The sequence below is a fragment of the Poecilia mexicana genome, unplaced genomic scaffold (genome assembly GCF_051168715.1).
Source record: "Poecilia mexicana isolate PSO_F unplaced genomic scaffold, ASM5116871v1 scaffold_12, whole genome shotgun sequence".
Taxonomy (NCBI): Eukaryota; Metazoa; Chordata; class Actinopteri; order Cyprinodontiformes; family Poeciliidae; genus Poecilia; species Poecilia mexicana.
In genome coordinates this window covers 5,077,671-5,105,662 of record NW_028263381.1, presented here as the reverse complement: position 1 = coordinate 5,105,662, position 27,992 = coordinate 5,077,671, and the positions used below count along the sequence as shown (strand labels likewise).

At 43.2% G+C, this 27,992-nt stretch overlaps 1 protein-coding gene across 2 annotated transcripts; it reads left to right on the top strand.

Moving 5' to 3' along the window:
* The first annotated feature begins 151 nt into the window (after nt 1-151).
* pik3r1 (phosphoinositide-3-kinase, regulatory subunit 1 (alpha)) lies at nt 152-22,632 on the top strand. Of its 2 annotated transcripts, XM_014985718.2 has the most exons (15): nt 152-397; nt 2,413-2,974; nt 11,418-11,510; nt 11,623-11,697; nt 11,923-12,054; nt 12,693-12,894; nt 12,995-13,077; nt 18,484-18,685; nt 18,770-18,950; nt 19,034-19,159; nt 19,247-19,389; nt 19,481-19,657; nt 19,776-19,850; nt 19,939-20,109; nt 20,202-22,632. In XM_014985718.2, exons 2-15 carry the CDS (start codon nt 2,641-2,643, stop codon nt 20,389-20,391), a joined length of 2,184 nt encoding a protein of 727 aa, XP_014841204.1. In that variant the 5' UTR covers nt 152-397; nt 2,413-2,640; the 3' UTR covers nt 20,392-22,632. The 2 variants fall into 2 exon arrangements, with proteins under 2 accessions (XP_014841204.1, XP_014841206.1); XM_014985720.2 differs by lacking the exons at nt 152-397; nt 2,413-2,974; nt 11,418-11,510; ... (2 more) ...; nt 12,693-12,894; nt 12,995-13,077 and adding an exon at nt 13,137-16,027.
* The last annotated feature ends 5,360 nt before the right edge of the window (nt 22,633-27,992 follow it).

Here is a 27,992-nt window from a genome sequence, read left to right as displayed (position 1 = left end):
AGTAACATAGAAGGGGGAGTGTCGGCTCTCGCGGGAACTGGATTGGTCCAATTTCATGACACCATTGGTTGACAGCTGTTTCGACCAATCAGCGTCAACGCCCGGTCTCGCCCCCTCGTCGGCCAAGGGGGGGGGGGGCGACGTTGAAGGGAACATTTGTTCGGGACAGGGAGCTGCGCCGTTATGTCGCCTGACTGTGTGTGTGTCGTAACACTTTGTTCTAGTCATTAAATCGGATTTAGACCGTCGCGGGGGACTCGTCGTTTTCATGCAGGCAGGTAAAGGATGTGTTTTGGCTTCCATTCGCTGGTAGTTTTTCGAAGTTAAAAGCCATTTTACGTGGAGGGAGGAGGAGGACTCACTGGAATCGTTTGCGGGAGCATTGCATACTCACTCGGTAAGTGCCTACTCTCCGAACTCCCTAAGTTAACTAGCTAAAATGTTTACGCCTGGTTCTTATTAGCAAAAGTCGAATATTTATGTAGTTAATGTTTCTTAAAAGGAGTTACCTTGTACTCTTGCTGTTTTCTGTCGTTGCTTAACTTTCGTACGTAGCTTTTTTTTCTTTCTCTCTGTCTCTCCCTTCATTCTTCTTGCCCATTTAGCTAGCGAACTACTCCATTAACATTTTTTTGCTGGCGAGTTCGGACTCTATCCAAAAGATAGAGTCTGCAGTACGTTTTGCAAACTATCCAACAAAACTGCTTGTGGTTATCTATGTGTTTTCAAGATTAGGAAGGCGATAAGGCACATGTGAGAGGAACCGTGTGTTATAAATGTTGGCCGTGCAGCTCTGCATGCCACAGACGGTAAAGAGGAGCCATTAAAAACCGGTTCATAGTAATAACGCAGTCTGGAGTGCAGTGAATCACTCACTTTTAAGACGCTTATCTTCTTGGCAGATGACGAGGTCTGCCCTGGAGATATTTCAGTGGCACCAAAAAATAAAAAAAAAATGCATGGACATATGAAGGATTTAAAAAGAAAACAAAAACATGTATTTCTAACTTAGTTATTCCTTTTAAAATATATACATATAATATATATTTCTGTCCTTTTTACCATTTCGCAAACAAAAGAAAAACTTGCTTACCCTACTTTGTCTGTGGGATGCTTATGCAAATCAGATGAATCTTCATTTGCATAGAACATTTTGTACAACTTTTGAAGACCTTATACAACAACCCTTTATGTGCTTATTGTGGGAACCAGGGTAGATGCAGAAAAATACATCTGGAAAAAAAATGTATAGCTTTCACAGAAAACTACACATCATCCGTATGTACAAAACAAAACAAAGACGGTAAAGAAACTAACTGAATACATTATCTGACATGTAAAAAGCAATAATTTATCTTACCTCTGTAAATCTAAAGTACATTCCACTTTATGTGCCCTTCTTTCAATAACCATATCAGTGATATTTGCTCCAATGGCTCTTATTTTATCATCCCACACATATTTATCTATGTCCAAATAGCTCTCTATATATATGTCTACAGTCTACTATACATATTGTAAGGAATCATGATAGAAATCCTACCAACATTTTGAACAATATCACTTTGGAAAATCTTGAAATTCTCCACATATTTGAAAGAATGTCAGAAAGCCATAATTCAGCCCTCCTCCTCCCCCACTTGTTGCTGGCTGACAGTAGGCTCCTAGGCTTTTCATCAGTTGTTGAATTACAAAACATACATCAAATATACATAAAAAAAAATCATACATGAAACGTGGGAGGTAAAAAGAAGTTGAGACCATCCAGCTGGTTATGTATGTTGTAAATATGCTGAGCATGAAAGATTAAAAAATTTAAATATACTATCCTAGTACTCAAGTATTGTTTTTGTAATGACTGCAGTTAGATTTCTTGTGCAGCTTTTATCTATAATGTAAACAATAAAACAAAAAGAGCGATGTGTCCAGTCTTTAGCAGCGTCACCGATCAGTACAGTCATATCCAGACGTTTCAGCATTCACAAAGTTTCAACTCCAGTTCCTTCACATCTCAACTGATTTAGACGAAGAAGCTTACAATCATTTTAGGCTGTTTTTATTTGCCCCTAACTCAGTACAAGCTCTTCTTGGCACAGCTAATGAAAACAGTTTATGAGACTGACTACGGTAACTTCCTGTACTTGTCAGATTTTCTTTGCAGCGTTGTTAAAAAATTTTTTTTAGCTTAAACACAAGCTTTTACACCCTATAAACTTAAACCCTCCCCTTATGTAAACGCTGTAAAACCGTGGCGCATTTATCAAACTACGAAGAACCTCGGGCTGCATTTGCCTCTTTAGCCGCTACTTTTACGGTTTCTCAGACACTTAGCTAAAAAGGTTTCGCTGCGCACACGTGACGTAGGCAGGAGCCATCTGGTGAAACCGTGACCAACATGGCCTCTCCTCTCAGCTTTCAGGTCTGGATAGGCACGCTCGACGTCACGGCTGCGGGCCGTTCACTGATGGGTACGCGCCGTGCGGCGACGCACGAGGAGCGCAGCAGAGCGTCGACATCAGACCAGATCTGTGAGAGCAAGAAGACAAGCTAGACATCCTTCGTCTGCGTTCAGTCTTCGGTAGCCAAAAAGTCACAACAAAAGACAAAACACCAAAAAGAATAAATCGACCCCCTTTCAACATGAGCGTGGAAGGATACCAGTACAGAGCGCTGTACGAGTACAAGAAGGAGCGGGAGGAGGACATCGACCTGCACGTGGGGGACATCCTGCTGGTGAGCAAGGGAGCCCTGGTCGCCCTCGGTCACAGCGACGGCTTGGAGCAGCAGCCGCAGAAGATCGGCTGGCTGCCGGGCTTCAACGAAACCACGCAGGAGAAGGGCGACTTCCCCGGGACGTACGTGGAGTACGTGGGGAAGAAGTGGATCTCGCCGCCGACGCCCAAGCCGAGGCCGCTCAGACCCTTACCTGTAGCTCCAGGTTCCTTCAAGGCAGAGGACTCCGACTCGGATCAAGGTGAGCTTCTGTTATTTTATTTTTATTTATTTATTTTTTACGTACCAGTGCAAACTTGAACTTAGCCCTGAATGAGAATCCAAAAGAGCGAAGCTCAGGTTGCCAGAGGAACGGTGGCTCTGTGGATATCATCTATTTTTCTTCTCAATCTCCATCGTGGGAGATTGGAATGTCCTTATCGGCGCTAAGGAAAATGCTCAGATCTATGGATCTGTGCATGTTGAGGCAAGCTGGTTTCGCAAAAAGGAGAAAAAAAGAAGTTCTTTAGTCTTTTTGTTTAAACAGGTTGCCTTTTGTGTGTGTGTGTTTTTTTTTTTTCGAGGTATCAGGACATTCAACCAGTCATAGGCTCTGAAAAACAGAGGAGATAATAAAACACTAGACTGATTTTAATGCAACTATAAACTCTCAATTGTTTTTTGTTGTTTTTCTCCTTACTTAGCAACCGCAAATAATTGGTATTTTATGCCATAAATTTAAAGCATTTAAAGTGCATGCAGATAGTTTTTTAAAGCGCCTTTTGCTACTATTTTCTTTTTTTTTTTTTAGGAATATGTTTCTTCTAGTTATACAAAAGCAGAGAATGGTTAGGTTTGGTAGCATGTTGCTGCCACCACCGTGTTTCATCGGCAGCCAAAAGTTTACTTTATTTATTTCTAATATCGTCGCAGGGGGAGAAATCCCCCACAACAATTTAATGCCAGAAAAATCCAATGAAGGATCTCATTATTTAGTCATTGTGTTTTCAGTCGTCTTAACTGTGTTTTAGTCATTTGGTGTGTTTGGTTTCGTCCTGTGATCCACAGAGTGCGAACGGCGAAGCAGCAAAACCACAAGTGTTGAATATGAAAAGCTTGGGACTTTTTTTCCTAAGAAAAGAAAGCAAAATGCTGCACAGAGTGTCCGTTGTTGGACTGAATTTGTGGCTATCACAACAACACAATGTCACCGATTGAGCATGTGAGGAGAAAGCACCCAGTGTTCGCCATCAGTCCGACCAAAACCAACACAAAAGGAACATTTTCCCCTGATATTCTCCCCCCTCGTTGCTCACTTTCTTACCTGGTTACTTTCAGTTTTCAGTTGCTTTATAACTGAAACTTATACAGTTTATTTGTTAACATTAGAAGTATTTGCAACATGATGCAAAATTCAAAATCTTACCAAGTTGTTTTTTTTTTTTTGCCTTAGTTTCTGCTTCAAATATCTTGGTATATTTCAAATCCGATACAAATAATTTTTCAACAGCTATAGGAGCTCTTTTTAAGTCAATAATTCCTCAATATTGATGGAAATCAGGCAGATTATTTCACTTATAGCAAGACATTTTTCTCTTGAGTGAAATGGTTTCACTTTTTCATCAATATTAAGGAATGTTTTACCTTAAACAAGCTGCTGAATCTTACTGAAACATTACTTTTCAGTTAACTTTCTTATTTCAAGTATGCTAAGATATATATATAAAAAAAAGACTTGGTAAGATTTTATGTTTCAGCAGTGTGAGGGTCGGGTTGGGGGGGATGCGCCGGCCACAACTATGAAGCACAATTAAACCCGGCCTCTTTCTTTTTTTTTTTTTTTTTTTATGCTTTTTGAAGGAGGCGGCGGCTCAAACTCCGAGCCGCTGCAGTTGCCAGGTTTCCAGTTTCTGCTCTTTTTGTGGTGCGATTGTGAAATTCTTTGCCGGGGTACGTTTTGGGGGGGGAGCACGGCGTTTGAATGGCTGCATCGCAGGGCTGAGCCTGGAGCGAGTGGGGAATTTTAGCGCAGGGAGAAGAAGAAGAAAAGTCTCTGTGTCCCGGGCGAGGAGAGGAACAGGGAGGGGAGGTGCCGCCCTGAGGTTGGTGGGGAAGGAGGGGGAGGAAGAGCGAGAGCGTTGTGCTAGGCGGAGGGGAGTAGGGCAGCCAGAGGGGGGGGCTGTGGGAGGAACCATGCTCAAGGGCTCTTTGAAGAGGGTCCTGTTGCTCCCAGAGTGTTTGTGATTTATCGCCCACCACTGAGGAGATCCAACTCCCTTCCTCCTACACCAGTTTTTTTTCCTTCTTCTTCTTCTCCTTCCTTCTACTCCCTTTTTTAATGTTTTCATAGCTCCTACAGTCAGCTCTGCGAGGGCAAAGAAGGTGGAGAGTTGAGGCTTAGAAAGGGGGCCTCTCTTCTCTGAGCCACGGGGGGAGGAGGGAGTTTACATGAGTGCAGCAGATGTGGAGAGAGGAGAGGAGGGCAGGGCTGGGAAACTATTCCGGCTCATTCCAGCTCACTACCTCTTTTTTTTTTTTCTTCTTCTTCTCTTTTTGTTTTTTTATAAACATTAAAGTGTTGCTCCTTCGCTGGGGCCTCTGAGTTAAGACAACATGCATGTGTTTGGGCCCGCCGAGTGGAAGGAACACGGAGTGGTCTCACGTGGAACCTTTTTTTTATTATTATTTCTTTTTTCAAAGGTCACCACCGAAGTCACATATAAATTGTTTAGGCGACACCCATATTTCTTTTTTTTTTAACTTCCTAGTTCTGAGTTTTGGTGTAAATGTTGGAGGACAGTGATTGCTTGCTGCTGTGCGTGCTGTCACAAGATTCGGCAGGCATGCTCGGGCTTGTTTGAGGAAATATTCAGCAGCGTCTGTCACATTGGCACATTACCAAAACTAGCTAAAAAAATCTAAAAGCCCATGAGTTTCATTTGTGTTTATTGAAAAAGTTGCTAAAAAGTGCAACTGAAGGGAGCTGGTGGGAGTTTGGACGGGTCGGTCCTCCACATAGCAGCAGATTGAGCTAATGCAGCTTTCCTTGTCTGGGCCTCTTTAGCATTCAGCCTGACATCTGCTCCATTCAACACAGTCACTTTATTTTTTTTATTAATTCTTGTAAATTATGGTGTTTAGTGACTTTGGCAGTGACTATTTCTCACCCCCCCCGGAGGAAAAGTCACACATTGTTACCACCATCCAAGTCAGTAGCAGATTGAGGACACAGTCATGGTGTGATCTTTGTTGTTGTTGCAGTAATGCAAACGCTGTATTGATGCTTTAGACTGCATGGTACACTGATTAATAGCTCTGTGATGAGTCTGTATTGTGTTAAGTGCTGATTACAGTAACGGTAGAGAATGCCACCAGAAAATAAAACGTTAACTCTCGCCTCGGCAGCTTTACGCTGGTGGACAACTAGTTTTACTGATTTATTCTTTGCTATTTGTAAGAAACAGTTGATTTTCCTGGGGCTGAAGGGCAGTATTATGTAAAATTGACTTTTTTGAGCTTTATATCATGTTATAACGTTATACCAACCTCAAATTTAAAAAAACAAAACATATTGTGGGGGTGTTCCTATGAGTCTTTCTTGGATGTTTGAAGAGTCCTTGAATCTCCCGTGGCAACCATTGGGGGTTGACTAAACATTTTGTCTCACCAAACATCTCCTTTTTCCTCAAAGCTCCGGCCCAGAGCTGCAGTTTCCAAGCTCCCGAGCTTGGAAACTGCACTCAGCTCCTTCAGACTAGCCAACAGCAATTAGCAAAGACCTGGGGGAACTGCACATCTGCTGAGTTCATAATAGGAGCTACATTTCAGTGAAAAACTGGTCAAATGTCGTTAAATCCTGAAGGCGGTGTCAGAAAAAGCAGGAGCTTCTTAAAGAGACAGAAGCCCAATTTCAAGGTGCTTTAAGTCAAATTTGAAAGTAACTGGTAATTGTTTGCACGATAAAATGGCACTATGTCCTTGAAAACGCATAGCACTGGCCCTTGGTAAATGTTAGCTCACATCCTGAGAGGTGATAAATCCGTTGGACTCCAGCTGGATTTAAAGGTATTTTTGGCTCCTCGCTGTTTCCGAGATCTGATTAGAACAAAAACATGTTTAATAAACGTTCATCTTGTCCTTTCACTGTTTGCTGAACTCCACTGAACTGTACTAACTTGCTAACACGGTTACACCCCCCGGCTTGTTTGTTACCTTCGCTTCTAGGAACACTTTCACATGAACCCATTGTGTCTCGAAACTGCTGTCCAGGGCTGTAATGTAATTCTGAAGCTCAATAAGATCACCGCTGTAAATGTAATATTTTCTCTCCACCCACCACCCCACCAACAACACACACACACACCACCAAATTGCATTAGAGTGTAAATCCACTCAAGTCGTAACATGGAATCGTGTGCATAGCCGTTTCATTACCTGATTGTGTGCAAGGACTGAAGTCTGAACTGGCAAATCTTCTTTACCGGAGTCAGTCACTGTCTGTCAGGAGGATTAGGAAGGAGAGGAAATGAAGCCTTGGAGTGAGTGAGTGTGTGTGTGTGTGTGTGTGTGTGTGTGTGTGTGTGTGTGTGTGTGTGTGTGTGTGTGTGTGTGTGTGTGTGTGTGTGTGTGTGTGTGTGTGTTTGACTTGGAAGGAGAGCAACAGGACAGAGGTGAGATTAGAGCAAGACAATATCTGGAAGATGCAGAAAAGCTCCACCAAAACGGTTTATGCATCGCGCTAAAACGGACATGAGTTGCATAAATGCATAAAAAAAAAAACTCCACTCCTTCTAAACACTTTTATTTTCAGCCCACATGTTTTCCTTCCCCCCGTTGGCTCACACAGTGTTGCACACTTCTACTGAATGCACAGGCTTGTAGCCATTAGCGCGCAGCAGCAGCACGACTCAGAGGCAGCATATCTTTAAAAACCGTTGTGGTCAAACAAAACATCGAGATTATAGCTCACTCTGTCGCTATAGAGCTGTAAAACCAAGCTGCTATCTGATCTGACGCTGTTGCATGTGATTGTCTAACATGTACACCAGATGGGGTTCTAAACTTGCGCATTAATCTTGCAAAAATGTCTTAAAATTTGTGTCTTAACTCGAAAACTGTTGGTATTAACAGGAAACATTGGTGTCAATGCATTCTGGGATATATAGCCCTATTATTCTATTCTTCTATTTTAAGTAAGAGTTTTTATGGTGGATTTGGCTTTAGAAAAATAGTCATTAGTGGTGAGTCTTCACACACACACACATACACACAGAGGGTTAATTTTCACCCTCTAGCAACGACCTCCTTATTGGTTCCTCCTCTTCGTCTGCATTGCATCTTCTTTCCACAAGGAGGAGACATTGTCTGCCTTTTATTTCCTCTACTGTGCGTCACAGCTGCATCATGTTTTTTTTTGTGGTTAAAACAGATTCTAAGCGGTATGCTCCGTGTAATATTAGTTTCCAGTGAAGTCTTAAACCTCTTTTTAAACATTTTTTTGCACGGCCGGTTGTTTCAGCTGTTGCACAGGTCCTCTGATTTCAACTCCTGAGTCGCAGCTCGACCTCTTCCAGACCAGGAGGAACCTGAAAATGGTAGTTACCAGAGCAGACTCTCTAAATTTATCCCAACTAGTGAGCTATCTTTAGTGAGTTCACGGCTCCCTCTGCCCACAGTCTACATTTTGTTCGTTGCAGACATACCACTTGAGCCGGTGAGATTGTACCCCTCAGCTAAACCCCCTGTTGCAGCACACCGCAGCTCTGCGAGTGGCAGCTGCAAAGACTTCCTCAGTCCGTCTGTCTTTCTGACTGACTGCTGATTGACTGAGGCCAAACATGCACACTTGTAGAAGCATGTTTAGGAGGCTACCGTCGCCTTGCTATTCTTTTCCAAGTTGCCGCAGATACAGTCTCTCGTCAAAAAGCTAAATAAAGTTCCATACCGTGCTGCCATGCAACTATTTAAGCTGTCTGAATAAACAAGAAACTGATCTCTTCTAATTGAAATAACAAACTTGATAAGTGTAGCAGTTGGAATGTATGCATGAACTGAACTGAACTGAACTAACTTTCAGTTCAGTTTGGTTCAATTCTAAAACACCAACTTCACAAAAAACATGTCACCTAAACACACTTTACAAGACGGGTTACACTAACATCTATCATACTGAATGTAAGAATCAAATCCTATTTATTTCATTTATACAAGTGAAGTGAAATAATGTTATATAACATAATGTTTTATTTATTATTCATGAAAAATCTCTTGAGTCATTTACAAGAACAACCTGTTTCATACATCACAAGAAATAACAAAAAAATAATAATGTGACCTACTTAACACTTCCAAAAACCAACATTGTACATCAAGAGAGAGGTTTTCACCACAAAAGGCTTTGGATCAGATAATTCAGTTCTCTGTCTACAGAAGGGCAGCCGATGGCACCGATCCCTCCTCCTGAGCAAAGACGTCGACGCATCAGAGCAAACAGTTGTAAAAATAATTAAACCGGTTGCGTCTGAACCCTGGGACAATTTATTTTGCCAGAACAATTATCAAACTTTAAATAAACACAGCATATTCTTTGCGTTTCCCTGGTTACAAGCCATGCCTAGCACAGGCTTGTCTATCAATGCATCGTCTGAGGAATCATCGGCGATTGCTCAGAGCATTTCTGCCATGTTTTGCCTCCCGGACACTCAATATGTTTCTATGGACGCCAAAACCGTCATGCCGTTGACAGTACTAAGAAGCAACTCTATCTGCAGTCTGTGCAGTGCCACTCATGCCCCCCTCTGCTTCCCCCCTCACCCAATAAACACGGGACCCTGGATCACCTTGAAGATTCGTCTCGTTGCAGCAGTTATCGCCCTACCTTGTCTGGAGCAGACCGACAGATCTGTGGGTGAAAATACGCAGAAAAAAGCATCTGCAACTTTGATTGGAAAGTTTTTGGATCCCCGCTTAAGCATTCAGCGACTCATTCTCCTCTTTTGATCTGTTATTTTTATGGGTTTGATCTGAGGGAAAGCAGCCGGGTTAGGGTTTCCTTTCCCAGAAAGACGAGGTTGGCCGCGGGAGGAGATCCGTGTTGGATGTCTTGTTGTTCGGGGGGAGGAAGGGGGAAGAGGCTTACACTTCCAAGGTGAGAGATGGCGGCACTGCATGTCTCCCATCTTTATTTAGGGAAACTTTGCTCCATCTCAAAGTTTGCTACTTCTCCGAATCCCCCCCACCCCCCGTCCCATTGGTTTTGCATTTCCAGTAATGTCTTCCAGATGACCACTTGTCCTCGACGAAGGTTTGTGTGTTATGTGGTCAGAGGGACTTGAGTAATCCAGTTTCTTCACACGCAACCCACCAGCCCCTCTGGTCTCAGGATGTGGATTCAGTCGAAGCCGTTCATTATTCGCCCGATTGAACCCCCCTGCCCCCATCCTCCCCGATCCCCTTGCGTTCGTTGGAACCAAGCAATGCCTCGGTGATAATTATCATACATTACTGAGAGCTGCACTTGTTCGTTTTCTTCTTTTAAAGGCAGATTTTTTTTAATTGACTCTTTTTTTTTATTTTTTTTTTAAGAGGGGCAGAAAGGAAAATACAGTTTGGAGAAAGGTTCCATTCACCGACCTGGAGTCTCGGTGTTGAAACAGTCGAGCCTTTCAGGAAAAATTCCTTTTTACTTCTTTTTTTTTTTTTTTTTTCAAAATACGCCTTTACAAAATCCAAATAAAAACCCCGGCCAAATCCTTCATCCTTTCATGTCCGCACCTGGCTGCAAAGTTCTAAAGGCAAAATAAGTAAAGAACTAAAATACCCAGAGACCTGGCTAACCTCATGTCACAGGATATTTGCTTAATTCCTTGACCCACCAAACCCTGACTTGAGCGCTCAGCCCCTCCTGCTCTTGAATCAGACTTTTCTTTTCACCTTTTGAAAGGCGCTCTCCGGCCATGTACCTGCCGCCTTTGAAGCCTCCGAGCGGTTTGTTGGTCAAACACCTGAGCTGGTTCAGAAGAATCGCCGCCATCTGTGAATTATCTGTATTTTTGTCGTCGTCGTTGTTGTTTAGAGTATCAAATGTAATTTTTCTTGTGAGAAATTAAGCTGTGGCGCCACAATAAAGGCTTCCTTGCATTTTTGTTAGCTTGACACAGAGATGCGAGAAGCCTTTCTGAAAACGCAAGTGTGAAAACTGCAGGAATAACCCCAATCGTGCACAACGGAGAAACAATCCATGACTGTGCACCTCGAGAATTACTGCACCTACTGAAATCCCCTGAGAGCTTTTGTGTTTTCAGTCAGAGAGAAACGGTGCCTCGCACAATTATTCATACGCCTTGAACATGCAACCACAAACGTCGACGTATTTTAGGGGATTTCATGCAAGAAAGGAGAGTATTACAGTGAAACATTGCAATAACTTTGGGGAAGCTGCAGAGATCCACAGCTCTTCTGCCAATCCTTTATTGCTGAGAGTAAAGCTGATCTTAAAAGGACTATTAGAACGTCTGTATTCAGGTCGCCACAATCCAAATGAAATTTTCTGGCTGATCACTGATCTTTAGGGCTACGTTTACACGAGAGTACTTCCTCATATTATTTTAGTCACCCTGGACTCCATGCTTGTCACGTGTGAAAGGTCTGTTTGATATGAAGCCACTGATTTTAATATTTCCATCTGTTGACCTTTGTCTCCTCAGGCGTCTGTTTGGCAGACTTGACGGAGCAGTTTTTCCTCCCAGAGACCGCCCCGGCCTTGCTGACCAGACTCCTCGAAGCTATCGAGAGGAAAGGTGAGGCTGCCATGACAACCAGTCTTCCCCCTCACGTCCCAGTTGACTCTGTCGATCGGTGAGCGGTTCGGCAGAACCACACGGGGTGACGTCCGTGTTCTCCTTTTGACAGGTGTGGACAACCCGACTCTGTATCGAACGTTCACCGCTGGAGGTGGACTCGAAATCAGGCAGTATTATGATTGTGGTAAGAATGTTTTTATTTTTATTTTTTTTTTCCATTCCCCATGTCCTAATCAGCTTGAGTGTGTGTGTGTGTGAACCTTGTAACTTTCCAGTCAGCAAAACGAGACCAGTACACACACACAGAGGAAGTTTCAGAAAATAAAAGGGGTTGTGTGTTTGCACACATATGACGTTAGCGACTCAAAGGGCTCGCGGTTTTCTCACAAACCAAGCCGCTGCGTTTCAGATCCTCCCGCTGCCGAGCTGGACCAGCTGGAGCTGCCCGCCCTGTGCGACGGCCTGCGCAGGTACCTGCAGGATCTGCCCCAGCCCATCGTCCCAGCCGCCCTCCACGCTCAGATGGTCCACGCCGTCAAAGGTGAGCGCCCACCCAGCGTCCTCGAAGCGTGGCGCATGAAGCGCTGACGTGATGTCCCCAAACTGTACAACACGTTCTGTGAGATGGAAAAAAAACCAACCGCAAAACACTCATCTGCTCTCCGCTTCTCCTTTTGGGTTCTTGACTTCATCAATTGAAAACATGCAAAGTTCAGATCATGCATGCTTCTCCCCTGCTTTTTTTTCTTTAGCTTTGAATTAACTTTTTAACTTTTTTTGCAAAGGGAAGAAGAAAAAAGAAAAGTCGCACCTTGCTGCGTTCGTTTGCATTGTGTTCTGTTGCATTGCATTCCCTTGATGTCACATGGCCAGAAACAGGATATCTGTGGTTAATAGGAACTAAAACAAGCCTGAAAGTTTATCTCTGCCATCTCCAGGCAGCCAATCACCTGCTAGTGTACCTTACGCTCATTCTCAACCGCACACTCTCTCAGCGGTTTCCAAGACAAACTGCATGACTGTTTTTTTTCTCTTTTTTTTTTTTGTTCCATCTCTTCATTGTCTGAAGATCTCGCTTTCATTTCGTGTCGTTCTTCAGCCAGAGACGCTCCCAGTTGCGTTTCGTCTCATTTTCTTTTGACCCGAACGTTTTTTTTTTTCTTTTTCCCCCACCGACAGAGGCGGCGAACCCCGAGGAATGCGCCCAGCTGCTGCGCCGCATCGCCAGCTCCCCGACCCTGCCGCCCCAGTACTGGCTCACCCTGCAGTGTCTGCTCAGGCACTTCTCTAGAGTCTGCCAGAACGCGCCCAAGAACCAGCTCAGCGCCAGATCGTTGGGCGAGATCTTCAGCCCCGTGTTTTTCAGACAGCAGCCCACCAGGTGAACATCGCTCATCGAAAAAAATAAATAAATCCAGACATATTGCATTTTAGGCTTGACCTTTAACCCCCCACACCTGCCCTTTTCTCCCCTCCTACAGCTGCGAACCCAGTCTGGATGCTTTCATCAAGATAATCGAGGTGCTGGTGACCAGCGAGTGGAGCGAGAGCCAAGCAGCTCCAGGTACGGGCTCCGGTCATCCATCTAACTTTACATCGGACCCTCGCACTTTGCATCGCCTCTTTTAGAGATGGGCACATTATTTATTAGGGGGTGCAGAGCGTTAAGCTCACCGTGGGCATTAAACTGCTGCACAACTCTTGACTGAGAGCTGAGCTATAAATAGCTCTGCTCGAAGTGTCGAGACCAGCAGCTGCAGCAGGCTGCAGATTGCAACATCTAGGTGCATCTGAATTGAAAGTGTCAAATTGTCTTGCAGGATTTCAATGCAGTTTTGAAAAATCTGGCCTTTATTTTGGAGTTTGTTTTTATTATGAGTCTTGTTTAGATTCCAGTGCATTCAGATGTTTTCCAAGCAGAATAAGGAATATTTCTCTCCTCAAATTCTGCTTTTCGAATCTATGTAATGCAAAGTAATCCAGGCAAAGCGTAAATGTTTCACATTTTTCAGTTTGATCAGATCTGAGCTTCTTCTGATGCCTAAAAATAGAAAACTCAAATGAAACGACTGTCAGCGGTTCTTACATTTTCTGAATGCTATCAAACCTGTTTGAGGAATAATTTGGCAAGTTTAGATTGAAGAAAGTAACTTGAGATAGGAAGTTTAGTGTTTACAGAGGTATTTTCACAGCTGAGGTGCTTCAAAGCATGCAGCATCACAAACTTGCTTCAGCTGGATGTTGGTTTTTTTTTTTATATAATTTTAACCGGATTAAACCAGTTTGCAGACTGTTCTGTGATTTTTGTGGTTTGTCTTTCTGGGTCTATTTTCTCACGGTCGGCCTGGAAACTGAAGTTAGTTTTAAAGTTTCGGCGGTGGTCTTGCTTTTGGGAGCTGAGAGAGAGAGAGAAAAAACCGAGCTGCTGTGGTAGGAGGCTGCAGTGTGTTGCGTGTGACACTTGTGTTTTTACAGGGCTTGTTAAAAGCGCTGTTGTTGGCTCGCCCACGGACCATAGACTGACCATGGCTGTTTAAACATTTTTATTACCTGTTGGGGCTATTTATAACACGGCTGGTCTCTGCTGTCAGTAATTTGCACCTGCAAGAGCATTTTGATGGACGCATGGATGGAAATGCTTTTTGTTCCCCCATTACAGATTTATATTTGGAAGGTCGTAGGGTTGAAATGATTAACCAGATTCATCATGATGAATAGACGAATAGTTTAGTCAATGAGTAATGGCTAACTGGAAAGTACAGACTAAAAATGTCAATTTGCTGAACAAAGTAGTAATTAAGCCAAAAATGTACAAAATATATAGATTTTATATTTAAGATAAAAAACTTCTGTAAATATTTTTCACCCAGTAGTTTTAATAATAGTTTTTGAATTATTAGTTTTTTGCTTGCACCTTTTAGGATATTTCTAATATTGTATAAAAAAAAAAGGTGTAATTTTTTTATCCAACTAATCATTAAAATTATTGGTAGAATAATGGATTACTAAAAATAATTAACTGCAACCCCGTTGTTATGGCAACAACCCCAGCCTAGCTTTCAATAGAAACCTTTTCAAAATATAAACTTATTACAAATGATAAAAAAGGTTCCAAAATATGATTCTCACGATAAAGTGGATTCGTTGCACACATTTAAAATCTGATCAAAATGCTTTGCATGTTAGCCAAATATTTTCTCATATTTAAATTGGGAAATATAAGCAAATTTAGTATAACCTGGAAATTACAATTATCTTTATTTTTTCATTTCTATATACATAGATTCAAGCAAAAAAATTAGAATAAATGACAGCTATTTTGTTTTGCCATAAGCTATTAGCTTAGTTGGGCTAGCTGCTGTGCTATTTGTAGCATGCTAGCTTTAGCTTCAAAACAACGCCGTAATATTTTTCAGACGTCCAGTTTTTGTCCTGTTGGCAATAGCATCTTACCCCCAAGCTGACTGTCGGTCTGCAGAAACAGGTGGGGGAGGGGCCAGCACCTTATTTTTTTGTACTCTTTGCTACAGAAAGAGTTTGAGCGGTTCGAGAGCCGGCCGTGGGCGGCCCCCCTGAAGCACATGACCCTGTCAAACATGGGCGCTCAGGTGCGCCGGGTTTCAGTCATCTGGCTCATGCAAACACCGAGACGAGGGGAGCCTACTCTGTAAACACACATGTTCGGATTGTGTGTGTTTTGTGAATGACCTGTGTCTGTGTGCGTGTGTTTAAGGGTGTCTGCATGCCTCCTCCCAGTTACTGCTAGCCTATTTTAAGTAAGCGTCAAAAGGCCCACTTAGATTTGGTTGGCTGGAAAGTCGGCCTGTGCCACAGAGAGCTTCTTGTTAACTGAAGACGGCCCCCACCCTCCTCACCTCCCCACCGCCTGGATATCCACATGTCCTGCCCCCTCAAAGGGCTCAGTCAGCAAATATTTGAAACTTTTGCAAGTTAATCATAAGACCGAACGCCCACCTCGTTCGTCCTTTACAAACATGTAGGAAAAAAACGAAGAAGAAGAAGAAGAGGGAGTGACCACAGAAACCTGAGACTCTGGATTCAGGGCGACACTGTAGCAGCTACTGCTAATCATTAACCATCCGCCTCCACGTGAGCAGGCCTCAGGCTTGGCTCAGAAAAGGAAACGGTGTGGGGGCAGGGGGGAGGAGCAGCAGCAGCAGCAGGAGGGAGGGAAGGAGGGAGAGTCAGAGCAGAAGCTGAGCACTCTCAGTCAGACAGAGCGGGGCGAGCGAGTCAGTCACACACTCAGCCCGGTCGCACCCAGCACCTGCCCAGAGGATTACCTGGATTTCATTAAGAAGCGCGCAGAGCCGCAGCTTTTTCAAAGAATTAAAACGAGACGCATCCTCATACCGGAGGAGGAAGAGAAGGGTGAATGCAGCCCAAACTACGAAACGGAGCTCCGTCGAACTGGATTTAATTCAACCTGTGGAACTGAAAGAGGACGCTTCAGAAAGGACTTTTCATCCACTGAGACATGCACAACGTACAGCGTGAGTCTGACGCTCTTACTCTGAAACTCCAGGATGTATCTCTACTTTTAACCTGCGAACTCTTACAAAAAAACCCCCAAAAAAAACACATAAATATATTTTATTTTATTTTTAAAGAAGCCCAGTTGTCGCTCAGGCCTGCTTCAGGCACACGGCTGCACAAGTAACTCTCCAGTTTGCACCGGCTCTAAAACCCTCGCATTATTTTTAGATGCGTCGTATCGAGAGAGAGTCTAAATAATTTAAAGCGTAAAAGGACTCTTTACCCGGCCAAAGGTGTGCTGCCGTGAGATTCTCTCAGGACAAGAACCTCGAGCGAGAACTGCCAGATGGAGTTACTTTTATTTCAAACAGGAAAGCAAAAGTTTGGTTTTTTCACTTCTGAAGCCGCTATCTGAGGCACCGGTACAGAAAAAAATGCTGAACTGATTTAAAAACGTTTCTTTTCTTCTTTTTTTTTTTTAAAAATAAAAATTTACTTGATGACTGCAGCAGTACAGCACGCTCAAATAAACCAACAGCTACACAAGCTTTGTCAAACATGAGATTTGTACAAATAAACTGCAACAAAAACGTTCAGAAAATTCAATTAGGAATATGAAACGTAATGTAAAATAAATAATAAATCATGAAGTCGCTCAGACCACAAAGCGTATAATTAGATTGTCACAATATCCAAATTAGAATTTATTTTTGCCAATATTGGGACCGATACGGGTATGAAGTAATGTTATCTATATAGGGTTAGAATTGAACTTATTTCTGTAGAACTTTTTGTCAGAAAAGGAAAGTTTCTTTCAGCCAGCTGAGTGGGAGCATGCAGCAACAGGTGTGGGGAGAGCAGCAGATCTTACTAATCATACTGGTTGTACTTTTTCTTTCAGACACTTATTTATTAAACTAATAGCTCTCTTCTCGAGCATCACTCACTACTAGTTCTTCTTCTTCTTCTCCATAAATCAGAAGAATCTCCTCTTAGTAAATCTGGCCGTATGAAAACCGGCTTCCCCCTCCCTCTGAAGCCCTAATTCTCTACCAGGAAGCTGCTTCTATTTTAACATCGCTAAGGAAACCTGGCAGGCTGTCTCCGTCACATCGAGTGTCATGCTGCGGGATTACAGGACGCATTTCAGAGCCCTGGGTTAATGCTGACCACGGGGGGGCAGGAGGAGGAGGAGGAGGAGGGGGGCCAGGCATTATGATTCAGCTGCGTACGTGCTGCAGCAGCAGCAGAGCCGGCTTTGTCCGTGTGCCAGCAGTGGGACGGGCCGAGCGTCCGCGCGACACACGCAGGGAGGAGGGGCGAGCGAACCTGCAGGAGAGCAAGTGCACAGGCTCGGCAGAGGGAGACGGGGATGCGTGAGGGAAAGCATGAATCGAGCTGCAGGAAGCTTTTTTTTAAATTCCTTCCTTCTAGTTTAGCTGCAAAGCTGAGAGTCTGATCCCATTCTGCTCGGCAGCAGAGCTGTAAAGTATATCGGCAGGAAATGCACTCGGAGAATGACCTCATCGCTCTCAGGAAATGAAAGATGCAGGAGCGGTTGGTGACTGACCCCCCTGTGTGATTGGCTGCGGTGAGTGATGTAACACGTTACCGAGCAGGCTGCCTCTTAATGGCTTTTTGGAAATCGTGCAATTTTAAAAGTGACTCTGCCTCGGAGAGAACGAGGAATCTGCGTTGTTGTGGCTGCTGCTGTTTCCTTTTGTTTTTATTAAGTCTGCTTTGCGTTTGAGGAGGAGGAGGAGGAGGCATTTCCAGTAATTTCTAGAGGTGGTGGGAAGCTCAGACCTGCACTGTTCTGTTTTATGCAATTATTTTTTGTTACTGCAGAAAGCATCTGCCAAGTTAATCCTGCTTTTAGTTGCAGGCGAGAGACGTTCCGCTGCTGCAGAACAATTGATGCAGTGCAGATTTGTGGGTTAAAAATAGCCGACTACCTTAGCTCCAATCTCCGCTAGCCTCTATTGGCTTTGACTTTCATAGATTTATTGACTCTGAATCTATAGAGCAGAATCAGGTCATCCCACACCAAAGCCCCGGACGAAGGGGATTCGTTCGCCAGCGACGGCTGTGGATTTCAAACTTGCGTGCGTCGTCTGTTTCCAGCCGTTTGTTTTTCAAGTCCTCCATGCGCATCGTTCTCTCAGAAGGATGCACTCCCGCATTTTGCAGCGAGGAATATTTATAGGCGGCCTCCTTTCTTGAATGAAATTCATTCTGCCTGACTCACGCTCCGCTCCATCTCTCCTCCCACTCTCGCTGTCAGGAGAGAAGGCAGAGTTTCATTATCCCAGTTTGATGAATTGGGGCGGAGAGGAAGAGAGGTACGAGTGAGAGCTAATAAGCCTGTAGCAGAATGCCTGATTTGCCTCGAATGGCAGAAGTCGGGGAAAGTAAATTTTGCTGCCGAGACGCCAGAAATTCAACCTTTTTCTTTTTTTGTTTGCTCCAACAGCTCTACCTCCAAAACCACCCAAGTCCACAGCTGTGACTAACAACGGTATGAACAACAACATGGCTCTTCAGGACGCTGAATGGTACTGGGGGGACATCTCTCGGGAGGAAGTCAATGAGAAACTGAGGGACACTGCGGACGGTACATTTTTGGTGCGGGACGCCTCGACTAAAATGCACGGAGACTACACTCTGACGCTGAGGTGAGTCCAACCGTCCTCCTCCGTCTTTCTATCCTTCCGTCCCGCTCTTGGTTTAACTCTTCTACCGCCTTTGTTTGCTTGCAGGAAAGGAGGCAACAACAAGCTCATCAAGATTTTCCACCGTGACGGAAAGTACGGCTTCTCGGATCCATTGACCTTCAGCTCTGTCGTGGAGCTCATCAACCACTATCGGAACGAGTCGCTGGCTCAGTACAACCCCAAGCTAGACGTCAAGCTGCTTTACCCGGTCTCCAAACACCAGCAGGTAGGGGAGCTAGCCCACTGGATTGTCACAGCGCTTCCCTTTTTTGACGGGAACTTAACCGCAACTCTGAAATCCGTCATCAGGACCAGGTGGTGAAAGAAGACAACATTGAAGCTGTGGGGAGGAAGCTTTGCGAATACCACCAGCAGTACCAAGAGAAGAACAAAGAGTACGACCGTCTGTACGAGGAATACACCAGAACGTCACAGGTGAGACGCAGCCTCACTCCTGACTGGCATCCGTAGTTTGACTGCAGAATTTGAATTTGGATTTTAAAACCGTGCTTTGTCTTGCAGGAAATCCAAATGAAACGCACAGCGATAGAAGCCTTTAACGAAACCATTAAGATATTTGAGGAGCAATGTCAGACGCAAGAGCGGTACAGCAAAGAGTACATCGAGAAGTTCAAGAGAGAAGGCAACGACAAGGAGATCCAAAGGTGAGGACGCTATGGAGATTAGTCGCTTTTAGCTCGCTTTCCAATGGAGTGTTGTTTTTTTTTTGTGCTAACTTGTTTCTTTTGTTCGCAGAATTATGGGTAACTACGAAAAGTTGAAATCAAGGATCAGCGAAATCGTCGACAGCAAGCGCAGGCTGGAGGAAGACCTGAAGAAGCAGGCGGCAGACTACAGAGAGATCGACAAGAGGATGAACAGCATCAAACCCGACCTCATCCAGCTCCGCAAGACCAGAGACCAGTACCTCATGTAAGTACGGCGCATCGAGGGTTAGGATGTTCTTATCGAGGTGCGTCGTAACCTCGACGTACCTTGATAGGTTTGGTCTTTCTTTGTGTCTAACGTGCATCTGCTTCCTGTCCGACAGGTGGTTGACACAGAAAGGAGTCCGACAGAAGAAGCTCAACGAATGGCTAGGAATCAAGAACGAGAACACCGAAGAGTAAGTCCCCAAGTCCGAACGACACAGAAAACGTTCAACAAGAAAACATCACGACTAACATTCTGTCACGTCTTTGGTTTTCTTTCAGTCAATACTCAATGGTGGACGACGACGAAGACCTCCCGCATCACGACGAACGCAGCTGGAGACTGGGCAACATCAACCGGCTCCAGGCCGAGGCCGTGCTCCAAGGCAAGAGAGACGGAACATTCCTGGTTCGGGACAGCAGCAAAGCTGGGTGCTACGCCTGCAGCGTTGTGTACGTATCCATAAAACTACGATTAGAGTTGTCGTCATCAGATTTCTCGACAAGTGGGTGACCGTTTGTCCTGCCTCTCTGTCTTTCCGCAGCGTGGAAGGCGAGGTGAAGCACTGCGTCATCAATAAGACGCCGTCGGGCTACGGCTTCGCCGAGCCGTACAACCTGTACGGCTCGTTGAAAGAACTCGTCCTCCACTACCAGCACACGTCTTTGGTCCAGCACAACGACTCTCTGAACGTGACGCTAGCGTATCCGGTGTACGCCCAGCAGAGACGGTGAGGAACCCCCAACCCCTGGACGTTCACCTCCCCGCACGGACACACAGGTTTACGAATCTGGCTGGAGCCGGAGGAGACGACGTCTTGGACTCCTTGAGCAAATGCGAACAATGAACAACGGAACGGACACGCTCCGACGCTCGGACTTGGAAACCGGAGGAAAAGGACACAATAAAGCCTGAAACATTTCAGTGACTTTGCCGTAAAACCAGAGGCGAGTCTGAATGTAGATCTCTTTATTTTTCTTTAGTTTTTTTGTGGGAGCACAGAATCTAGCGGAAACTGCTGAACTCTCCAAGAGGAGGACGTCTGAGGCCTTTTCCTTATGGTGCTTGTCCGTTTTTTCGAAGCTTTACCAGCCGGAATGTTAAACCACAAAGTCAAACCCTTGAAACGGAACCGTACTCACCGGCTACGACTTTTTTTTCCTCACATCATCAACGTGCATTTCTTTTTTTCTTTCTCCTCCTTCCTCTACGTGTGTGTTTGTGCGGACTGTCCACGTGACCAAAACTCATAGAATCGGGAGACCGTGCGACGCTGGATGGCTGGAACACATTAGCTTGTGTTTATCTGCTCAGCAGCAGACCATGGATCAGCTGAAAATGTAGCAAAATGGCACTTTTTTCTTCTTTTTTTTTTTTTACACAATTTTTTTTTAATGGTTTGATAAAAAACAAACTCCTATGAACTTATAAGAGCAGAGTAGAGACGGAAAAAAGCCTGCAGCCGTGTCGCTGTCGAGCTTTAGAGTGCAGAAGCAAACTTGATCTTAAAGGTGTCGAACGAGCTTGAGACTATGAATGGACTTACTATTTCATGTACATATGTGAAATTGTGCAAAGTCATGAAACAAAGTGCACCGTACCAAAAAGGATCAGTTCCTGTTGAGTTCTCTTCTGATCAGCTATGCAATTCTTTCTCCATTTGTACTTAAGAATTGTTTAACTGTTGCAAACCCACAATATAAGCTTGTTTTACCGCTTGAAAAGTATCTTTTCCTGTGTAAAAAAAATATCCAAGAGGATATTTTCTTTTGTTTTTTTTGTTTCAAAATGCCAAGCTACAGTACAAAACGCTTCTGATTTTTAAAGAATAATAATAGAAACGTACACTTTATTGTAAATGATTTTAACAGCTGGTATACAGATGGAAAAGATGAGTATTTTATTACCTTTTTTTGTTTTTTGTTTTGCTTCAAACTAAAGTTCCTCTCAGGCAGAGCCTTTTGAGTGTTTGAGCTGCTTCAGTGAAGAGTGGAGAGCGAAGCCCGTGTTGGAGGAGCAGTCGGAGAACGGTGCTGGTTGGGATTGTACGACCCCATATCGCCGCCCAAACAGCAGTAGAGATTTATTTTGTTATAAAATAGATATGTTCCCATATGAGAGAATAGAAGATCAATTTACATTTTACACTTTGTATATTTTTCTGTATCAGAAAATGTTTACATGGGTGGATCAGCTCATTTCAGAAACAATTTTTTTTTTTTTTTCATATTTCAAAGTTGCGCCACGAAAAAGTGGCGCGAATCCGAAAATAAATAAATCGTCAACAGCTCAACTAGTTTTCCTAACTTTTTTTTTTTTCATTTAAAGTTTTTATGAGAAAAGCGGTACATGCCCAAACGACCAATCAGAGTGCTTGTCGGTGTGATGCGTTTTACAAAATCTGAACAGGCATGCACGCCGAGTCACAGCTGTTGAGTTGAAATCTTAACAAAAATGAGCTGGGAAACCAGAATGTGATTGTTTCTATTTTCACTATTACGACGGGAGTCGGACGATTTACCTCCCATGTATCACACACACACACACAAACCGGCAGCGGCGGCAGAGGCTGGGTGTAAATCTGTTTCCCCCTAAAGCAGGAAACTGTTTCTGCAACGGTACACGCAGTTTTGACCAAACTGCTCATCTGAAATTTAATTTCTTTTTTTTAAGCACATTTTGGGTTTTATCACATTTATAAAAGTACTAAAGACATCTGTAATATGTCTAATTTTATTTACCTCACAACAGCTGCTGGCACAACCTTTTTATTTCATTATTATCCCCTCAGATCACAGACATCATGCACCTTCTCTGCCTCAGTGCTGGGTTGTATGATTTTTTTTTTCCTGTTCATTTTGTGTCCCGCACATGATTGGATTGATATTTGCCAGTGTTCCTAAGTTTGGCTTTGAATCTGTATTGGGCTTTGTTTAAAAAAACAACAACAAATAAAACACTTTTTTTTAAAGAAACACGAGTGTTTAATTTATTTGCTGAATGAATTTTGATGTGAAGATCAGGAGCAGCACGCTGAGGTAAAATGACATTGCAGCTATGCACTGAAGATGATATGATAAAAAGATGCAGTTTAACATCTTTGTTTAAAAGTCTTGGTTTTAACTACAGTCACTGGAAATAACCTAAAAAGACCCAAATATGCAAAAGAATCAACACAGGTTGTGTTGAATCAACCTAATGCTCATTTAAATTAACATTACTACAATCAAATCAATAGACATTTTGCATTGATAATCCAGAAGGGGATGAATAATTGATGACATGCTATTTCAAAAATAACAATTGCTCTTTATCATCAAGTTGCATTTCTGCCTCAGTATCTGAGCATTCCAGTATGAAGTTAGCTTGCGCTTAAATTAGCTGGAGTAGCGCTAGCTTGTGTTAAGAGTCAGCAACTTAACCCGTTTGTTTTAATTAAGATGTGAGTGGGCTTGTTCCTCTCCGGACTTTTATTAGATACATCATCACAGTTGGTACAAGGAAACGTCTCAGCTGTTCAGGTCTTTGCTTTGTGCCTCCAGATTTACGTCAAACGAGATGAAAGTGTTGCGTTCTGCTTTCCTGCCTTAAAAGGAAAACCTCCACCTGGCTGGAGATTACACTGCATATAAACCACAGCGTGGCATAATTGGTGGGTGTTTTAAATAGATGCTTCATTGACACTTTCATCATCAGGTTGAGCTGCCTGCAGACTATGCTGAACATCTTCCATCTCTCCTCTGTATCTGCTGGCGCATGACAGTGAAACCGGAAGGCTACCCGCTGGAGTCCGATCCGGTCTGAGCCGGTCGGTTGAGTTTAACTGAACCACTGAGTCGCAGCTGATTTTTCCATGTTTCTGTCCAACTCAGAAAAGTATCCAGGCCCTCGTTCTCATTGTTACATTTTCTACCTCCTAGGGTTGCCACCCGTCCCGTAAAATACGGAACCGTCCCGTATTGAACCGATACGGGACGCGATTCAATATATTATATTATTATTTTACAAATTTCTTTAATTTACAAAAGTGTAATTTACAAATGTGGATGCGTAATAACAAAGAAAAGGTCCCCGAGTACTTTAAATAGTAGGCTGCCTCAGTCATTGTTTGACTCATGGTGTTGGTGTTGCGATATTGTGCCCAACTGCTTTCTGGGTAACACAGACCAACATGCTGCCGCCGCAGCCCCCCAACCCCCCACCTAATTTCTGAAAGGTGGCAAACCTAACCTCAACACTTCCTCCTTATTCTTGAACTCAACCTCAATGAAAACAGAAAATAGGTGATCCAACTTGAAAAAAAAATGATTTTGTTACAAGAAATCAAATTAACATTACCTAAGTGAATATAATAGTTACTCATTTGTCAAACTTCATGAATATATGAAAGTTTGACAAACTTAATTTGATTACATGTAACAAACTAACTCGTTTTTTTTTTTAGCGTGGTTGAAACGTTGACATTGCTGGATGTTGCAACAGGACAACGAACTCAAACACCTGCTGACCTTTTGGAAAGCCCTGACCTCTGCTATGCTGAACATCTGAGGACTAGGAAACCTGCCTGGCTGGAAATGTGACCAAAGAGTCCGGAGGCAAAAGATCAGCGATATTAGCTTAAAGTATTTTAGCAATGCTACTTCTGGACAGCTTATACAGGCTTATACATATTTACTCATTTATGCCATCTTTTTTTTTTACTAAGAAAATATTACTGATTGATTTATATATATTTTTGTAATAATCTGATTAAAAAACATTCATTTCAGCTAAACAAAAACAAAACATAACAAAATATTCTGATAGAAAAGTTAGCACACTAATGTTTTTGGATGACCATTTTCTGACATCAATCTGATGACCGTCTCTTTCCACTGTGAGATATTTGAGGGGTTTAAATCACTCCATATAATTTTGATTTAATCAGGATGCTCAGGATTGAGGATTGTGGTTACAGCAAAACGTCTCCACACCATGATACTTTGACCTCCACCTTCTTGTCCTACTCGAATCCTGCAGTGGGTTTACGCCAAAGACTGTCCTCTTGTTCCGGTGTCAAAATAATGCATTAGACGTGACGACTGGTCTAAATATCATCGTTCTCTGTGGCAAATTTGGAAGGTCTGATTTCCAAATTCTTTTGAGATCTCTTGAAATCCCCTGAACCGACTCAAAAGTTGCTACAATATTCTCTCTTTAGGCCTCAGGCAGAGTTTTCCAACTCACTGGCACATCAGGCTAAATATCTGAGCTTCAAACCTTCAAAATGCGGCATAATGATTGTTTTCATCACGTGCATTGGATGCGAAACACGTACGTGATTCCAGCCGCCTACCGCTGATCTTATATCTTTGCTCCCCATCACAGTCAGAACACCAGTCTGCAGATTTTGATGGGTTTTTTCCCTCCCCGTCTTCCCTCGTTTTCTACTTGAGGTACAGAGCGCAGTGGAGTTTAACAAATATGCAAATGTTCACAAACCAGTTTTTTTTCTAACAGACACCTGGATGCCTCTCCCTCACATTGCAAAAGTTACCATAACTGGCATACCTGAGGCGCATCGGAGCGAGATCGTAAGTGAAGAAAAGAACTGGAACGGTGTCAACTTGGAAACTTTTTTACTTATTTTTTTATGAGGTTATGTGCAGCAGCCAGATTCGCGTCATTCTTAGAAACAGAAAGTTTTTAGACACTCAAACAAGCTGGAGTTACTAATTTGGTTCTTCTGATGGCAAACAGTTGAATTTATTTTGTGCTATCAAAGCGCTGGGGGCAGAATGCAAACTTTCAGACTTTATTCTTTTACTATTTTGAAAAGCCTTTAGTCTTTTTCTTCCATCTCAATAGTTATTGTTGATTTTATGTTGGTGTGTCACATTTTAAATAGGGACGTACCGATATCTCACGTTTAAAACATTAAAACGTTCCTTTGTTTTTTAAACACAGACGTAAATTTACTTAATTACAATTTTTTTGACAACTATATACCAGTACAGCACACTTAAATACACCATTAGCTTCACAAAAGAATAGAATTTGAATAGATCGGCCAATAGATCACCAATACCTGATCTAGAATCTTTTCGATATCAGGACCGATACAGATATTCATATCGGATCGGTGTTTCTCTCATTATATATATACTCACAATTTATTTAGTGGGTTTTTTTCCCCCTCAACCTCTGACATCCAACTTTCCTACTTTAAGTCAGTTTGGACCTAAATGTCAGACCAGTCAGAGGGGGACTTTTGGTTTTCATGTCATTCGTTGGTATTTGGTAGAACTGCATTTTTCTGCTCAAACATTTTGGGTTTTTTTCCACAAACTTCTCACAATTTGCTGGAAATTTTTGCCCATTCATCTTCATAGAACTGGTGTAACAGAGTCAAGTATGTAGGTCACCCAACAAAAACCTTTCAGCTCTGTCCACATATTTTCTAGAGCCTGAAATCAGACACCTGCTTTGTTGCCCTTAAGCCTCTTTGTAGTAACTTGGTGTTTTGTGGCCAAGCTTTGACCTTCTGGCCGACGTCTTGACATGTCGTTTCAGTATTTTGTTAGAACACCATAAAGTGCATTTAATCGCCACACATCATGATGATACCACCCTTGTACTTGATGTAACTCTTAGACTTAGGTTACATCACAGGATCTAGTATCTGGGCTCTACTTTAATAGCCACGCTGCCATCGACCAGAAAATTGTGCAAATTGGAATTACGAAAATAAATTTGCTTAACGGAAACACTGCAATTTCGAAACAACTCTTTTTTCAAGAGAAAGTCTTGGCACTAGCATGATGTAGGTTTTCGGCTGTTTCGAAATAGATGTTTGACAAAACTATATGTGAAACCACATTGCAACTAAAGCTGCTAATTCTGAAGACAAATACACCTCAAAAAGCTCAAGTCAACATTTGTCCCTGGAATTGGAATGTCTTTCTTTAAAATGTCTTAAACAAAAAAGCCAAAGCATTCAATCTGAAACTTTGCATTTATCATAACGTGACAACGAAGTCTGGGGCCAATTCATGCAGAATGGGACATGCACGCCTTCGCGTCTGGGTCTGTGGCTCTGAACAGGAGAGTCATGCAACGTGAGGCCAAAGTGAAACTCCAGACTGAGTCGTTTCGTTGTCGACAGGCAGGGAACGCCTGACGAGGAAGGAACATCCCTTCCTTTTAGAGAGAGAAAAAAAAAAGAGACTTCAGAGAATTCCCCCCCACACACACCCACACCATTTGTCATACTACCAATATGTCTCATTGCATTGTGGAGCATGCAGCTGGATGGATGCCATGTTTGGCCTGATGAGTTTTCGTCACAGCCTCCACCTCCTCCGCCCCCTTCACATTGAACTTTGATTGCACTGCAAACTTGTCGAGCTACATCCTGCATGCACACCGTGCCTGGTGCAGCAACAAAGACTCTTCATACACCGCAAGCTGTCACCATTCTTAGCAGCTCATGTTAAGTTAAGTTTGAAAAGTCAAATCCACTCTCTGACGCCGGCAACAGGTACAACTATAACAATTTAGAAGATTTCATCCACAAAGATGTTGTCGGTTCAGTTTTTGATTAGCACATCACATTAAAGGAGCAGTATTGTGTAAAATTAGATCATTTTATAACGTTATTCCCTCATCAAAAACATACCCAGGAGGGTTGCCATGAATCTTTCATGCATGTTTGAGAAATTTTTCTCTCTCCCGTTGACAACCATTCAGCTGTGCAAAAAGGCCAGGTGGACCTAGCTCCGCCTCTGAGGACGAAGCTCCTCCTCTGAGGACGAAGCTCCTCCTCAGAGGACCACGCAGTTTCTATGAAACACTGGTGAACTGGTGACGCAGAGGCAGCAAACGTTGGCCTGACATCGGCCAACCGACCAAAAGTGATCTTATGGGATCAGATGAGCAAACGTAGCTCAAGCTGTGGAATATGGAGATGCATCGTGCTAACCTACTGGTAACTACAACTATTTCTGGATGGGTGGAGAAAAGTCTGATTTTGCTGAGGTATGAAACTCGTAGTAAGCATCAGTTGTTCTTAAAGGTTCCAAGAAAGGAAGGCTGTTTTGGGGACAAAGGATCCTGATTGTGAACTGATTGGTGATTTTCTGTATTTGGGTGACCTTAAACACTCTACACCTGGTCAGGTCTTGCCCAAACAACAGGCACCATGTGACACTACAACAATAGCAGAGCCACATGGGGGAATAAACAATGGATCTCTTCACTGTCACTAAGAGTTCCCACATCATCCAGAAGAGTATTTAGCCAAAAACAAGATTCTGTTCAATATACCATTGACTCATTCTTTCCTTTCTTTATCTGA

Coding starts and splice junctions, on each gene's coding strand:
- pik3r1 (XM_014985718.2), top strand. CDS start 2,641: ATGAGCGTGGAAGGATACCAGTACAGAGCGCTGTACGAGTACAAGAAG. Junction 2,975..11,417: donor GGACTCCGACTCGGATCAAG/GTGAGCTTCTGT, acceptor TTGTCTCCTCAG/GCGTCTGTTTGGCAGACTTG. Junction 11,698..11,922: donor CAGGCAGTATTATGATTGTG/GTAAGAATGTTT, acceptor GCTGCGTTTCAG/ATCCTCCCGCTGCCGAGCTG.